This window comes from Hemiscyllium ocellatum, chromosome 38 (assembly GCF_020745735.1).
Source record: "Hemiscyllium ocellatum isolate sHemOce1 chromosome 38, sHemOce1.pat.X.cur, whole genome shotgun sequence".
Lineage (NCBI taxonomy): Eukaryota > Metazoa > Chordata > Chondrichthyes > Orectolobiformes > Hemiscylliidae > Hemiscyllium > Hemiscyllium ocellatum.
Window position 1 is genome coordinate 12,427,552 of NC_083438.1, and position 12,411 is coordinate 12,439,962.

Consider the following 12,411-nt stretch of genomic DNA (forward strand, 5'->3'; position numbering starts at 1 on the left):
AGGATTAGGTCTTTGAGTTGGATGATCAGCCATGATCATGATGAATGGGAGCAGTTCAATGGGCCAAATGGCCTCCTCCTTTCTTCCGTGTTTCTAGGTTTCTATGAAGGGGAGTCTGACTGCATGTATGTAATGGTAACGGAAAACTAAATTATGAATCTAGTAGGTCATGATGCCAGGGGTGGTGCCAGTAAACATTTGTATGAAGGCCACGTGGAAGGGTGATGCTGGCGGTGGTAGCCCTGCCACCCAGCCACGTGGAGAATAGATTTCAGAAAGAGTTGGTCAGTTAACACAGAGCCCAACAAATATCATCTATAATCAAGCCCAAATCAAGCTTTTAGGACAAAAGCCAGTGGAATTTTTATGTGGAGAAAGCGTTGTGACAATATGCTTTACATCTTTAAAATATTCAATGCTGTCATAAGCTGTAAACCCTGGTGCTATCCAGGATTTAGAGTAGGGATGAGCCTGAGAGGAGGAGGATTGAAATGGTCAGTAAATTGTTTAAACAAAAAATGGTGGTCCCATTTGCATTGGATGTAAGGATTCTCCAGAGTTGATGTGTAGAGTAGAGTCGTGTTTATTTGTAATTTCTACCATATACAACTGATACAATAAAGTAAAAGAGACAGCGTTCCTCCAGGACCAAGGTGCTACATGTAGTTGTAATGTCACCATTATTTGTGAAAAGGTAACCATGACCCTGAATCCAGAGAGTACAGCTGTGACCTCTGAACTGAACACCAGATAGATGGTCAAGTACCCGAATGGTGTCCCATCCCCATGAAACAATTGTTTGCCCACCTTTTCGGGTGGGACAGAGATTATGTCAGAGAAAGGTTTCAGGAAAATAACTAGAGAATTATGAGAAATTTCAGGAGCAGGAGTAGCGACAGTAAATATATTGGATTGAGCTACAACAGGTTCAGAGTCTGCAGGAGAAGATGTGTAGAATTGTAGATGGGGCAGTCAAGATCAGACTAAAACAAGTCAGTTCAGCAAAAGGCCCTCCCAGGTTATAGGAGATGCCATTGGGTTTGTGAAGCAAACTCGTTCATTGACGGACTGGCTATCAAATCCAGAGATAAAGATCCAACACAGAGACACATCCACCAAAACAGAAATTGCCAGTAAAGCTCAGTAGGTCTGGCAGCATCGTGGAGAAAGTACGGATGACGTTTTGGGCTCAGTGATAGGTCCTCAGAACTGATTACAGATAGGAACATGTTCGTTTCTGAAGAAGGTAGGGTGAGGGGAGGGACTAAGGAGTAAATGATAGGTGGAGATGGAACCGAAAGACCAAAAAGGACAGTTGAATAAACAAAGGAGTTTGTAACAATCTGAGTAGGAGGGTTCGATACGACTCTATAATAATCTCTGTACAGAGAGAGAGAAACAGAGTTAACATTTCAGGTTGTAAACACAAAGTTCTGGAGAATACCTTCAGCTCTGGCAGTACCTGTGAAGAGACAGAGAAACAAATTTAACATTTGAAGTCTGGAATGTCGAGTCTTCCTCTGCCATTTCCACCACCTACAAACAGATCCCATCACCAGGGATATATTTCCCTCCCCACCCGTAACTGCATTCCAGAGAGACCATTCCTTCAGTGACTCCCTTGTTACGTCTACACTCTCCCCACCAACCACCTTCATTCCCTTCCCTTGGCACCGCAAGAGGAGTAAAGCCTGCGCCCACACCTCACCCTTCACCTCCATCCAAGGCCCCAAAGGATCCTTTCACATCTGACAGAGATTTACCTGTACTTCTACACATCTCATCTACTGTGTCCATTGCTCTCGATGTGGTCTCCTCTACATTGGGGAGACAGGACGCCAACTTGCAGAATGCTTCGGAGAACATCTCTGGGACACAAGCACCAAACAATCCCACTGCCCCGTGGCTGAACACTAACTCTCTTTCCCACTCCTCCAAGGACATGCAAGTCCTAGGCCTCCTCCATTGCCAAACCTGAACCACCCGGTGCCTGAAGGAAGAATGCCTCATCTTCTGCCTTGGGACCCTCCAACCACACGGGATCAATGTGGGTTTCACCAGTTTCCACATCTCTGCTCCCCTCCCCACCCTTATCCCAGATGCAATCCTCCAACTCGACACTGTCCTACCTGTTCATCTTCTTTCCCATCTATCTGCTCCACCCTCCCCTCCGATCTACCATCATTATCCTCACCTTCATCCACCTATCACATACCCAGCTACCTGACCCCCAGCCCCACCCCGTCCCATTTCTCTCTCAGCCGCCTTGGGCCCTGATGAAGAGCTTATGTTCAGAACATCGATCCTCCTGCTCCTCACATATTGCCTGACCGGCTGTGCTTTTCCAGCGCCACACTCTTCAACTCTTTTCAAGATATCACAATTTATTTCCCGTGTTCCCTGGCTTTCCTACCTTTCTCCTTGGAAAATACTGATGTGAAATATTTCAAATCTCACACATCTCGTTGATCTTTAAGGGGTTCTCTCCCTGGTTACTTTGTTGCTCTTAATGTATTTGTAGATTCTCTTTGCATTCTCCTTTACCTTATCTACCAAAGCTACCTCATGTTCCATTTTTGCTCTCCTGATTTTCCCATTTAAGTGGACTCCTACTGCCCTTCGATTCCTCTCGGGATTTACAAGATCGCAGCTGTCTATACGAGACTGGAGAGATGGGAACAAACTGAATCATGTGGACTATGGGTAAAGCCCTGGCTGACCAATATAACCAGGAGACCTGAAAACACATACACACACACCCGCACACACACACACACACCCGCACACACACACACACACACACACACACACACACCCCCACACACACACACCCGCACACACACGCGCACGCACACACACACACTCACACACACACACTCACACACACACACACTCACACTCACACACACACACACACACACCCACACACACGCACACACACACACACTCACACACACACACTCACACACACACACACTCACACACACACACACCCACACACACACACCCACACACACGCACACACTCACACACACACACACACACACTCACACTCACACACACACACACACACACACCCACACACACGCACACACACACACACTCACACACACACACTCACACACACACACACCCACACACACACACACTCACACACACACTCACACACACACACACTCACACACACACACACCCACACACACACACTCACACTCACACACACACTCTCACACACACACACACACACGCACACTCACACACACACACACGCACGATATGGGTGCTGGGAAAAAATAAGCACTACCACAGTTAGGTGATAATTTGGGGCAAATAATCAGGAGATGCAAAATCCCCCCAGTTCAGGGGATTGTCAGGTGGCTGGCCATAGCCAACGTACTGTTGTTAGAAGGAAGCCTCCTGCATTTTTGCGTGTCTGTGTTTTTCTATTTTTGACGACGTAGACTGCTGCTGTTACTGCTGCATGGACTCCACCAACACCCAGGGCTGTTACTGCTGCCTAGGCCCCACCAACACCCAGGACTGTTACTGCTGCATGGACTCCACCAACACCCAGGACTGTTACTGCTGCCTGGGCCCCACCAACACCCAGGGCTGTTACTGCTGCCCGGGCCCCACCAACACCCAGGACTGTTACTGCTGCCTGGGCCCCACCAACACCCAGGATTGTTACTGCTGCCTTGGCACCACCAACACCCAGGACTGTTACTGCTGCACGGGCCCCACCAACACCCAGGACTGTTACTGCTGCATGGACTCCACCAACACCCAGGGCTGTTACTGCTGCCCGGGCCCCACCAACACCCAGGGCTGTTACTGCTGCCTGGGCACCACCAACACCCAGGGCTGTTACTGCTTCCTGGGCACCACCAACACCCAGGGCTGTTACTGCTGCCTGGGCACCACCAACACCCAGGGCTGTTACTGCTGCCTGGGCACCACCAACACCCAGGGCTGTTACTGCTGCCTGGGCACCACCAACACCCAGGGCTGTTACTGCTGCATGGGCCCCACCAACACCCAGAGCTGTTACTGCTGCCCGGGCCCCACCAACACCCAGAGCTGTTACTGTTGCCCGGGCCCCACCAACACCCAGGGATGTTACTGCTGCCTGGGCCCCACCAACACCCAGGACTGTTACTGCTGCCTAGGCCCCACCAACACCCAGGACTGTTACTGCTGCCTGCGCCCCACCAACATCCAGGGCTGTTGCTGCTGCCTAGGCCCCACCAACACCCAGGACTGTTACTGCTGCCTAGGCCCCACCAACACCCAGGGCTGTTGCTGCTGCCTAGGCCCCACCAACACCCAGGGCTGTTACTGCTGCCTGGGCCCCACCAACACCCAGGATTGTTACTGCTGCCTGGGCCCCACCAACACCCAGGACTGTTACTGCTGCACGGGCCCCACCAACACCCAGGACTGTTACTGCTGCATGGACTCCACCAACACCCAGGGCTGTTACTGCTGCCCGGGCCCCACCAACACCCAGGGCTGTTACTGCTGCCTGGGCACCACCAACACCCAGGGCTGTTACTGCTGCCTGGGCACCACCAACACCCAGGGCTGTTACTGCTGCCTGGGCACCACCAACACCCAGAGCTGTTACTGCTGCCCGGGCCCCACCAACACCCAGAGCTGTTACTGTTGCCCGGGCCCCACCAACACCCAGAGCTGTTACTGCTGCCTGGGCCCCACCAACACCCAGGACTGTTACTGCTGCCTAGGCCCCACCAACACCCAGGACTGTTACTGCTGCCTGCGCCCCACCAACATCCAGGGCTGTTGCTGCTGCCTAGGCCCCACCAACACCCAGGACTGTTACTGCTGCCTAGGCCCCACCAACACCCAGGGCTGTTGCTGCTGCCTAGGCCCCACCAACACCCAGGGCTGTTACTGCTGCCTAGGCCCCACCAACACCCAGGGCAGTTACTGCTGCCTGGGCCCCACCAACACCCAGAGCTGTTACTGCTGCCTTGGCCCCACCAACACCCAGGGCTGTTACTGCTGCCTAGGCCCCACCAACACCCAGGGCTGTTACTGCTGCCTAGGCCCCACCAACACCCAGGGCTGTTACTGCTTCCTAGGCCCCACCAACACCCAGGGCTGTTACTGCTGCCTGGGCCCCACCAACACCCAGGGCTGTTACTGCTTCCTAGGCCCCACCAACACACAGAACTGTTACTGCTGCCTAGGCCCCACCAACACCCAGGGCTGTTACTGCTGCCTGGGCCCCACCAACACCCAGGGCTGTTACTGCTGCCCGGGCCCCACCAACACCCAGAGCTGTTACTGCTGCCTGGGCCCCACCAACACCCAGGGCTGTTACTGCTGCCTAGGCCCCACCAACACCCAGGGCTGTTACTGCTGCCTAGGCCCCACCAACACCCAGAGCTGTTACTGCTGCCTGGGCCCCACCAACACCCAGGGCTGTTACTGCTGCCTAGGCCCCACCAACACCCAGGGCTGTTACTGCTGCCTAGGCCCCACCAACACCCAGGGCTGTTACTGCTGCCTGGGCCCCACCAACACCCAGGGCTGTTACTGCTTCCTAGGCCCCACCAACACACAGAACTGTTACTGCTGCCTAGGCCCCACCAACACCCAGGGCTGTTACTGCTGCCTGGGCCCCACCAACACCCAGAGCTGTTACTGCTGCCTAGGCCCCACCAACACCCAGGGCTGTTACTGCTGCCTAGGCCCCACCAACACCCAGGGCTGTTACTGCTGCCTAGGCCCCACCAACACCCAGGGCTGTTACTGCTGCCTAGGCCCCACCAACACCCAGGGCTGTTACTGCTGCCTGGGCCCCACCAACACCCAGGGCTGTTACTGCTTCCTAGGCCCCACCAACACACAGAACTGTTACTGCTGCCTAGGCCCCACCAACACCCAGGGCTGTTACTGCTGCCTAGGCCCCACCAACACCCAGGGCTGTTACTGCTGCCTGGGCTGCACCAATACCCAGTAGTGTTGCTGCTGCTGCCAGGATGTTCCAGTGCCACAATCACCACCGATATGTAAGTCTCACGCAGGAGATGACCATGTGTGGCAGTCCAGCAGAAGACCATGACAAGCCCCATACCCCCTTATCCAGGCTTGGCCACTGCCTTATGCTCAGCTGCCCCAGCACTGGCTGTAAACACATCTTCCTTCAGTCACCTAACCAAATGCCTGGGGATAAAGACCTAACCCTACCCAGTCGCTGGTGTGCTCAGCCCACTGGCCATCATCACTGCGTTCCGCATGTTTGGGAAGGTTGTATTCTTCCTGACAACCGAGCAGATGGTCCACCTGGCCGTGCAGAAGGGGCTCACTGTGGGCATGATATTCCTACCCGTCAGGTCCAGAGGCTCATGATCTCTCACGTTCTGTCCTTTATAGCCAGTGAGCTCCTTCTCCCCATATCCTAACTCTGGGCAGATCCGATTAGGTGTGCAACCTTTCCTGCTTGGAGTTAGGGACCCTGCTCTCAAACTTGTGTAATCCTCCAGTGCCAGGTGTTCATTTGCCAGGCCCGGGAGGAGGTCACTATGTGCTCCTTTGCCTTCCTTTATCTTCTGGATGGCAGACAGCATGTGGTGCCACTTGTGCCACAAGGTGGGGCACATAAGAAAGAACAGCCCCACCCAGAAGGCTGCCCAGCCCACACGGGCAGTCACGAGTGGCACAGCCACATCCACTCTCACACCTCCCATCCTCCCAAGGGCACATTAATGGCCACATCAGTGGAGTCTAGGCCCAGGTCTGCTAGTTCCCAGGCCACTGATGGGGAGGGGGCTGAGCATCCACCAGACAGAAGGCGTGGTAGAAGACAAGCCGCACAGAGACCGCCACCATTGTGGGAACCCTCTGCCCCCCCTCAGGATCAGACCCTCACTCTGCCCCACCACCTTGCAAAAATGCCCCTGTGGCCACACCAATATTATCCTGGCAGGGGAACCCTAATCCTGGCCCCCCACTTCTGTGCCCGAACCCCGCCCTGATGTGTCAACCTTCGGGTCCTCCATGCCTGACCCTTACCATGTGACACCTGACCCTGAGCCCAAACCTTGCCCCACTCCTCCAGGCTCCGTCTCTAACATTGGGGATTCGGCAGCAGCTGAGTCCTGCACAAGAAGCCAGGCTCCTTTTCCACCCACCAGCCCAGGGCTGGGGCAGGAAGTGACATAGCTGGCTCTACCTGCTCCTGCCATGTTCCCTGTCTTTCAAGACAAGCTGGTGGGAGGAGCAAAGGGTCCCATGACCACCAGGGTGGGTGGGGAACAGCCAGCGCTTAAAATCTCGGGGGAGAGTTCAACCGCATCCTCGAAGACAGGGACGACGGTGGTGCCCGCGCGGGTTGGGCATCAGGGAGGAGGTTGCAGGACTTGGTCAAGTCCCTCGACCTGGTGGATGCCTGGCGGAATCTCCATCCTGACTCCATCACCTTCACCTTCGTGAGGCCTGGAGTCGGAGCGTCCAGAATCGACCGCCTGTACGTTTCGCGGGCGTATGCCTCCGTTTTCCGACGGCCTCCACACGGCAGGTGTCGTGCACGGACCATCACCTGGTGTGGGTGGAACTCCTTCCGTTCGGCGCCAGGCTGGGCTCCGCGTACTGGCACTTTAACAACCTGCTGCTGGAGGACGAGCGGTTCCGGGACTCGTTTCGTCGTTTCTGGGCCGGCTGGAGAAGGAAGCGGGGAAGCTTCCCCTCCCTGAGGCTGTGGTGGGACGTGGGCAAGGCTCACGTCAGTGCTTTTTGTCAGGAGTAGGCGAGGGGGTCGACAAAGAGGCAGAAATCCAGGATCGGGGAGTTGGAGAGGGAGATGCTCGACCTGGAGTCACGCCTCGGTCAGCCCGACGCGGACCCGGCCCTGCGCGGGGTCTACGAAGAGAAGAAGGCCGCGCTCCGGGACCTGCAGCTCGTCAGGGCTCGGGGCGCGTACATGAGGTCGCGGCTCCAGCTCCTCCAGGACCTGGACCGCGGTTCCCCCTTCTTCTACTCGCTGGAAAAAAGGCGCGGCACCCGTCAGCAGCTCCTTGTGCTGCTGGCCGACGACGGGTCCCTCGTCTCGGATCCGGAGGGTATCAGGGCCCACGTCCGATCCTATTACACGGCCCTGTTCTCTCCGGATCCGTCCAGTAAGGATGCACGCAGAGTTCTGTGGGAGGACCTGCCGCAGCTCAGCCCGGAGGACGCCGGAAGGCTCGACGCTCCCGTCACCTTAGAGGAGCTGACCGGCGCCCTCGACCGGCTCTCGAGGGGCAAATCCCCGGGGCTTGACGGGCTGACTGTGGAGTTCTTCAGGGCGTTCTGGGACGTCCTGGGGAACGACTACGCACAGGTCCTGGGGGAGTGTCTAAATGCCAGAGAGCTGCCCCTTTCTTGGTGCAGGGCGGTCATCGTCCTCCTGCCAAAGAAGAGGGACCTTCGTTCTTTGAAGAACTGGCGTCCGGTCTCCCTCCTGAGCACGGACGACAAAATCTTCGCCCGGGTGTTGTCTTCTCGCCTGGCTTCCGTGCTGGCCCACATGATTCACCCGGACCAGTCCTACACGGTCCCTGGCCGGAGGATACACGACAACGTCCACCTGGTCCGGGACCTGCTCCATTTCTGTCGACGGGCTGGTCTGCCGAGCGCCTTCCTGTCTCGGGACTCTGCGGGCATTCGGGTTCGGGACGCAGTTCGTCGCCCGGATCCGACTTTTGTACGCCGCCACAGAGTGTCTGGTTAAAGTTAACGGGTCCCTGACGGCGCCCCTTCGCTTCGGGAGAGGAGTGTGTCAGGGCTGCCCCCTGTCTGGCCAGCTGTATTCCCTGTGCGTGGAGCCTTTCCTGCGCCTCTTGCGGAGGAGGTTGTCGGGGCTGGTTCTGCACGGCGCGGGCACGGGGGTGGTCCTCTCGGCCTACGCCGACGACGTGCTCCTCACTTTCACCGACCCGGCTGACCTGGGGAGGATGCGCAAGTGCCAGGCCGTGTACTTGGCGGCGTCTTCCGCCAGGCTCAATTGGACCAAATGTTCCGGCCTACTGGTGGGTCCGTGGCGGGTGGACTCCCTGCCGGAGGAGTTTCGGGGGTTCAGCTGGAGTACCACCCATCTCCTCTACCTGGGGGTCTACCTCAGCCCGACCGAGGAATCCTGGCCGGCCAACTGGCAGGAGCTGGAGGCCAAAGTCTCGGCTCGCCTAGGCCGCTGGACAGGACTGCTCCGAGTGCTATCTTACAGGAGCCGAGTGCTGGTCATAAACCAGCTGGTGGCCGCCATGCTGTGGTACCGGCTGGTCACTTTGGTCCCTCCTCCTGGCTTTGTCGCTGACATCCAGAGAACGTTGGTCGACTTCTTCTGGGAGAAAAAGATGCACTGGGTCGCTGCGCAGTTTCTTAGTTTCCCAATTGAGGAAGGTGACCATTCGCTGGTGTGTGTCCGCACCCAGGTCGCGACCTTCCGCCTTCAGACCTTGCAGCGATACCCTTACATCAAGCCTCCTCCTCGGTGGTGCGCCCTGGTGAGTTATTTTTTCCGTCAGGTACGTAACCTCAACTACGACACGCAGCTCCTGTTCGTTGACCGTGACGGTTTGGAGGTCGCCCTCAAGGTGCTGCCTGTCTTTTACCAGGACCTGATCACTGTCTGGAACATGGTCGAATCGCGCCGCGCCTACCCTCCGGCAGGAGGCGCGGCTGTCGTCAGGGAGCCGTTGCTCAGGAATCCGCACCTCCGTGCTTGCGGGTTCGAGAGGCTGTCGGAGGGGAGGGCCGTGGCGGCGATGGTGACCAGGGTTGGGGACATGGTGGGTGGGCTGGACGCTGCCACAGGACATAGCGAGCAGGGCAGCGGTAGACGTCCGGTTCATGGGCATTTGACGTCTTAAAATAGTGTGCTCAGACTCGATGTAGTGCATCAATGGGAGGTTTACAGTGGAATCCCGTCTGTGCTACCCACTGTCTGGACGGAATTTCACATTGGCCCCAAGGTCCCGCACTTCCCACGGGAGCCTGTGCCCCACAACCTGAGCCGCCTCCTGAATTTTAGTTTTGACCCTTTTAGGAATGTATCACAGTAGGCCCTGTACAGACTGCTGCTGCACACCGTCCACCTCTTCTCCCTCATCCACTGCCCAGACACACCTTAGTGTGCCTATTTATCCCTGGGAGTCCCAGTGGAGGCCTCTCTATGTGGGAGACCATCCCCCTTTCTCTCGGGGATCTGGGGTGGAGGGCGTTGCACGCAGCAGTCCCCTGCAACCGCAGATTGCGGTGGTTCACGGACTCCCAGCCCAACTGCCTGTTCTGTGATGCTGTGGAGTCTGGACCATGTATGTATGGGATGTGGGTCCCTGCACTGCCTCTTTGATTTCCTTAAAGACCTTCTCCTCTGTTTCTGGTTGCACTTCAGCCCCACGCTCCTGATCCTTGGGCACCCTGTGCAGAGGGGAGAGGGTAGGTCAGAGGACTTCCTTGTGGGTCTGCTCCTGGGCCTGGCCAAACTGGCCATAAACAGGTCCAGGCAGCGGGACGTGGCAGTGGAGGGGGTTGTTAGGGCCGATGGTCTGCCCCTATTCCGCAATTATGTTTGAGCTTGGGTGCCCCTGGAGAATGAGCACGAGGTGTCTACCAATACCCTCAGGGAGAGTTGGGCACCGCAGGGAGAGTGTTTTATTCACCCTCAACTCTTTTTTGATTTAATCCCTGCCCTCCCCTTCACTCTTTCCCCATTCAGAATTACCCTTTGATGTGAAGGGCACGGCTTGTCACTGGCCACTCGAGTGTTTCCTTTCTTCCTGGTGGTGGAAAATAAATAAAACATTCTGCACTCATTGTTCTTCACTATGTCCTACACCCTGCACAAACACGACATGGGAGCTGGGGAATAAATAATCACTGCCACTGGTGGGCAGCACTGTGGGGGGTTTTCAAAAAAAAAAGCAAAAGAAATATGACCAGGGGATTTAGAATCTCCTCAACTTCGGACTGACTCTGAGCTGGCTGGTCACAGCCCGAGTGCTGCTATTGGTTTTGTTGTTGGACACCTGATTCCTGAACTGGCTAATCTTCACAGTCAGTGTGTTCCTGGTGTATTTCGGTTCTCCCTCACTAGGGAGCTGTTGTTTCACTGGCTGGTTGTAGCCTGTGTGTTACTTTCTCTTTGTTTTATTCTGAGCAAGGACAATGCTAATTTTCGTGGCAGGACTAAGCCCTTGCAATCTGATTTTTACTGTCTGCACTTTCCATTTTGCATGTGTTCTAACTTTCTGGTGTTCTGAACTGAGCCCCAGTGAGTCAACGATACCACTCCAGATGGGCTGTTCCTCTGTGAGTAGGCCTGGGCCACTGTGGATGGAGCAGGTCTCTGTAGAGACTGAATGCCTGAGTGTGCATTTGCGGTTTATTGAGTGGACTCTGCCTTCGAGCATGGACTCAGTATTTGGTAACGCACTCCTTTATTTTGCTGGTTGATTTCATCACCCAGCACTGTCATGTGTGTCCTTGAGTATGGAAGGCCTTACAATGAGCTAAAAGACTCTCAGATTGTCTTGAAAGCAGTCACCCTGACGGTGGGAGGGTGGGTAGGGCGTCCCTTGAACTGGAAGCTGAATGTGCTGCCCCAACCAATCGGAAGGTGCATAAGCCAAACCAATGACTATCTCCCTGAGAGCTGGACGGTGGGTAGGCCATCCCGATACCAGTCACCCTGAGAGCTGGATGGTGGGTAGGCCATCCCGGTACTGGTCACCCCAAGAGCTGGACGGTGGGTAGGCCATCCCGATACCAGTCACCCTGAGAGCTGGATGGTGGGTAGGCCATCCCGGTACTGGTCACCCCGAGAACTGGACGGTGGGTAGGCCATCCTGATACTGGTCACCCTGAGAGCTGGACGGTGTGTAGCCCGTCCTGAGTGCCATTGTTCTGAGGTGGAAGTGGGCCTGGCTATCTTGGAGGTGTTTGGATTGTGTATCAGGGCAGACCGAGTGCCAGACGATGCTTCGGGGCGGGCCAAGTGCCAGAAGGCTCTCGTTGAGGTGGCCAGAATGTGAGGAAGGGCCATCTTGGAAGCCGGAAGATGGGTGGTCTATCCTGGTCGCTGTTGTCCCGGTGGGGGTTGGGGAGGATAACGGAAAAGCTGACCTAGAGGAGGTGTGAAGGTGTGTCAGGGTGAACCGAGAGCTAGACAGGGTGTAGGGCCAGGGTGCCTTGTGGACAGACGTTGGGGGGAGCGGGTCATTTGCTGGGTTGCCGGGGTGTCTGTGTTATGTGCTACGTTTTATCGTTCAGTTGATCAGATGTGTTTCTGTTTACTGTTTCCTTTTTCGTGAAATAAGCTGGGATTTGAGGTCCATCTGCATTTGTCTGTGGACTGATTATTCAGTGGGGTTTGGCCTTTTTGCCCCTTTCCCCTGTTAAATTCTC

The 12,411-nt window shown here is 55.8% G+C and overlaps 1 protein-coding gene across 1 annotated transcript in view; it reads left to right on the plus strand.

Moving 5' to 3' along the window:
- The first annotated feature begins 7,512 nt into the window (after positions 1-7,512).
- The window catches only part of LOC132833891 (deleted in malignant brain tumors 1 protein-like), a 40,300-nt gene continuing 35,401 nt past the window's right edge, over positions 7,513-12,411 (plus strand). The window contains 1 exon segment of the mRNA XM_060852550.1: positions 7,513-7,546. Within this exon segment, the coding sequence (XP_060708533.1) occupies positions 7,513-7,546 (34 nt within the window).